Source organism: Austrofundulus limnaeus, unplaced genomic scaffold (assembly GCF_001266775.1).
Source record: "Austrofundulus limnaeus strain Quisiro unplaced genomic scaffold, Austrofundulus_limnaeus-1.0 Scaffold424, whole genome shotgun sequence".
NCBI lineage: Eukaryota > Metazoa > Chordata > Actinopteri > Cyprinodontiformes > Rivulidae > Austrofundulus > Austrofundulus limnaeus.
In genome coordinates, this window is record NW_013952826.1 from 269,055 (window position 1) to 271,435 (window position 2,381).

Below are 2,381 nucleotides of genomic sequence, written 5' to 3' on the forward strand. Positions count from 1 at the left end.
GTACCTGATGTGTAACAGTTGTGTACCTGTTGTGTAACAGTTGTGTACCTGATGTGTAACAGTTGTACAGTTGAGTACCTGATGTGTAACAGTTGTGTACCTGATGTGTAACAGTTGTGTACCTGTTGTGTAACAGTTGTGTAACAGTTGTGTACCTGATGTGTAACAGTTGTGTACCTGATGTGTAACAGTTGTGTACCTGATGTGTAACAGTTGTGTACCTGATGTGTAACAGTTGTGTACCTGATGCACTGATGGTCTGGATCTTGGACGCCATCACGCAGGTCTTGGAGCAGAAAAGCTCGATGTCGTCTTCATGGTTTGTGTTTTCCATCATGTCTGACAGGAGTTTGGAGCTTCGACACAWGGAGCACGGCTGCACCGTTTGTGTTTTCTACACACAAAACAAACAACAACGATCCTGTTAAAAACCAGCAGCTCATTCAGGAGATCTGACTGTGTGTTTGTGTAGCTGCTCCCAGCTTCATTAAACTCCAGCAGGTGTTTCTCTGCACACCCTCTGAGATGAATCTGTTCACCTGCTTGAATCGGCTCAGACAGTCGGGGCTGCACAGCAGCTTGCGGCCGTCCTCGGTCTTCAGGCGCAGCGGTGAGGTGCAGCGCAAGCCGCAGCTCTCACAGAGGAACAGGTTGTTGATGGTGCAGAACCGGTGAAAACACGGGTCGCTGCAGATCTTGTGGACCACGCCCTGCAGGATGGCCTCGTGTTTGCTCTGCAGGAGGAGAAACCAAACGAAAGCAGAACTTTTAGCTTCTCGTCCAGCTGCAGGAGGACCTGAAGCGGGTTCCTGTGCTCCTTACGATGCAGTGTCTGCTGCAGACGCTGCACTGCGAGTGGGAGGCCGTGGAACCCGCAGGACGCTTSGTGGAAACCGTGCTGTGGTGGTTGAAGGAGGACAGGCAGGTCTGACTGCAGAAGTCCTTCTTTGTCCCCGCAGCGTCCACATCAGCCTGGAGGACGTCCTGAGGGTTTGTTATCACCCTGAAAGAACACAAACGGATCCATTCAAGGGTTTTCAGAAACCTCCGGACTCGATGATGTCATAGACTGATCAKAGACTCACTGCAGACAGAAGTGGCACTCCATCTTCACGGGTTTCCTCTGGTAGAACCTCAGGAGACAGGAAGTGGAGCAGAACAGATCCGTGTGGGCCTTCCTCTGGTAAACCGTCTCCCCGTCCATCAGAGCCTTCCGACAGGTGGAGCAGGACGCCTGCGAGTCCACCTGGGCCGGGGAGGGAGGGGCAGGCTTAGAGTCCTCCGACAGAGAGAACACAGAACTGATCCTCAACGCCTCCTGTCAAAATAAGAGCAGAGACACAATGAACAACCAGGGATTTTCAAAGTAAAGTACCCTGCAGAACACAGAGATTATTTTTAATGTCTTTCAACTTTCATTATCCTGAACAACCTAGCTAACCTAACAGCTAAAACTACAGAACAGTTGCTGAAAGCAGCAAAAGGCTAGCTAAAACTAACAAAAGGGCTAAATAAAGGCTAAACAGAAGCTAAAACACTTGTGCAGCATTTTGGTCAAAAGAGGGTTGTTTTTGGAAGGTGATATAGAAATAAATTGATTTGATCTAAATGTAGCAAAAGGCTAGCTAGAAGCTAAAAGTARCTAAAGGCTAGCTAAATATAACCAAGGCTAAATAGAAGCTCAAAGTAGCACCATGGTAGCTAAATGCTTCGCAAAAAGTTTATCTAAACAGTAAAAATAGCAAAATTCTAGCTAAGATCTAAATGTAGCAAAAGGCTAGCTAGAAGCTAAAAGTARCTAAAGGCTAGCTAAATATAACCAAGGCTAAATAGAAGCTCAAAGCAAAACCAGAGGCAGTCAACTGAATCATCCCATCATTCTCTGTCATGTTGTTATATTTTAATCTAAAACACACTTATTGTGTAAAGAAATAAAATAAATAAAGCTAAGTGAGTCGTAGCGTGTCTGACCTTCGGCTCGTCTGGTTCCTTCTTGACGATCCAAGGGGAAACAGACTCAGAGCGATGAGTGTACTCCGCATCGCTGGGCTCCTGTTTGATCTGAGAGAAGAATAAAACATGATCAGAAGAGAAACTTTAACAAACATCAGAGACGTTTAAAGCAGCYGAAACTCACTTGAAGTAAATTCATCAGCGACGGCTTCACGTCTTTAACATCCTCCTCTACGACCGAAGGACTCTTCTTTTCTACAAAACAGGTCAAATATTCATTCAGTTTTATTTAAAGAGGTTAAAACATCAGAGTTAAAGATCAGAAACATTATTAAACTTAAAGCTGAGCAGGAACAATCTTTTTTGTTTTTATCTGTGTCTTTTGTTTATTTATTTATAAATAATCCATTGAAATGACATTTTATTTT

The 2,381-nt window shown here is 44.8% G+C and overlaps 1 protein-coding gene across 1 annotated transcript in view; it reads right to left on the reverse strand.

The window, feature by feature from the left end:
• Positions 1-2,381, reverse strand: part of LOC106529141 (uncharacterized) — a gene marked incomplete in the record, with an annotated part of 32,632 nt that overhangs the window by 12,645 nt on the left and 17,606 nt on the right. Inside the window, 6 exon segments of the mRNA XM_014024477.1 lie at positions 244-394; positions 540-734; positions 823-1,003; positions 1,086-1,318; positions 1,972-2,061; positions 2,138-2,208. Coding sequence (XP_013879931.1) covers positions 244-394; positions 540-734; positions 823-1,003; positions 1,086-1,318; positions 1,972-2,061; positions 2,138-2,208 — 921 coding nt within the window.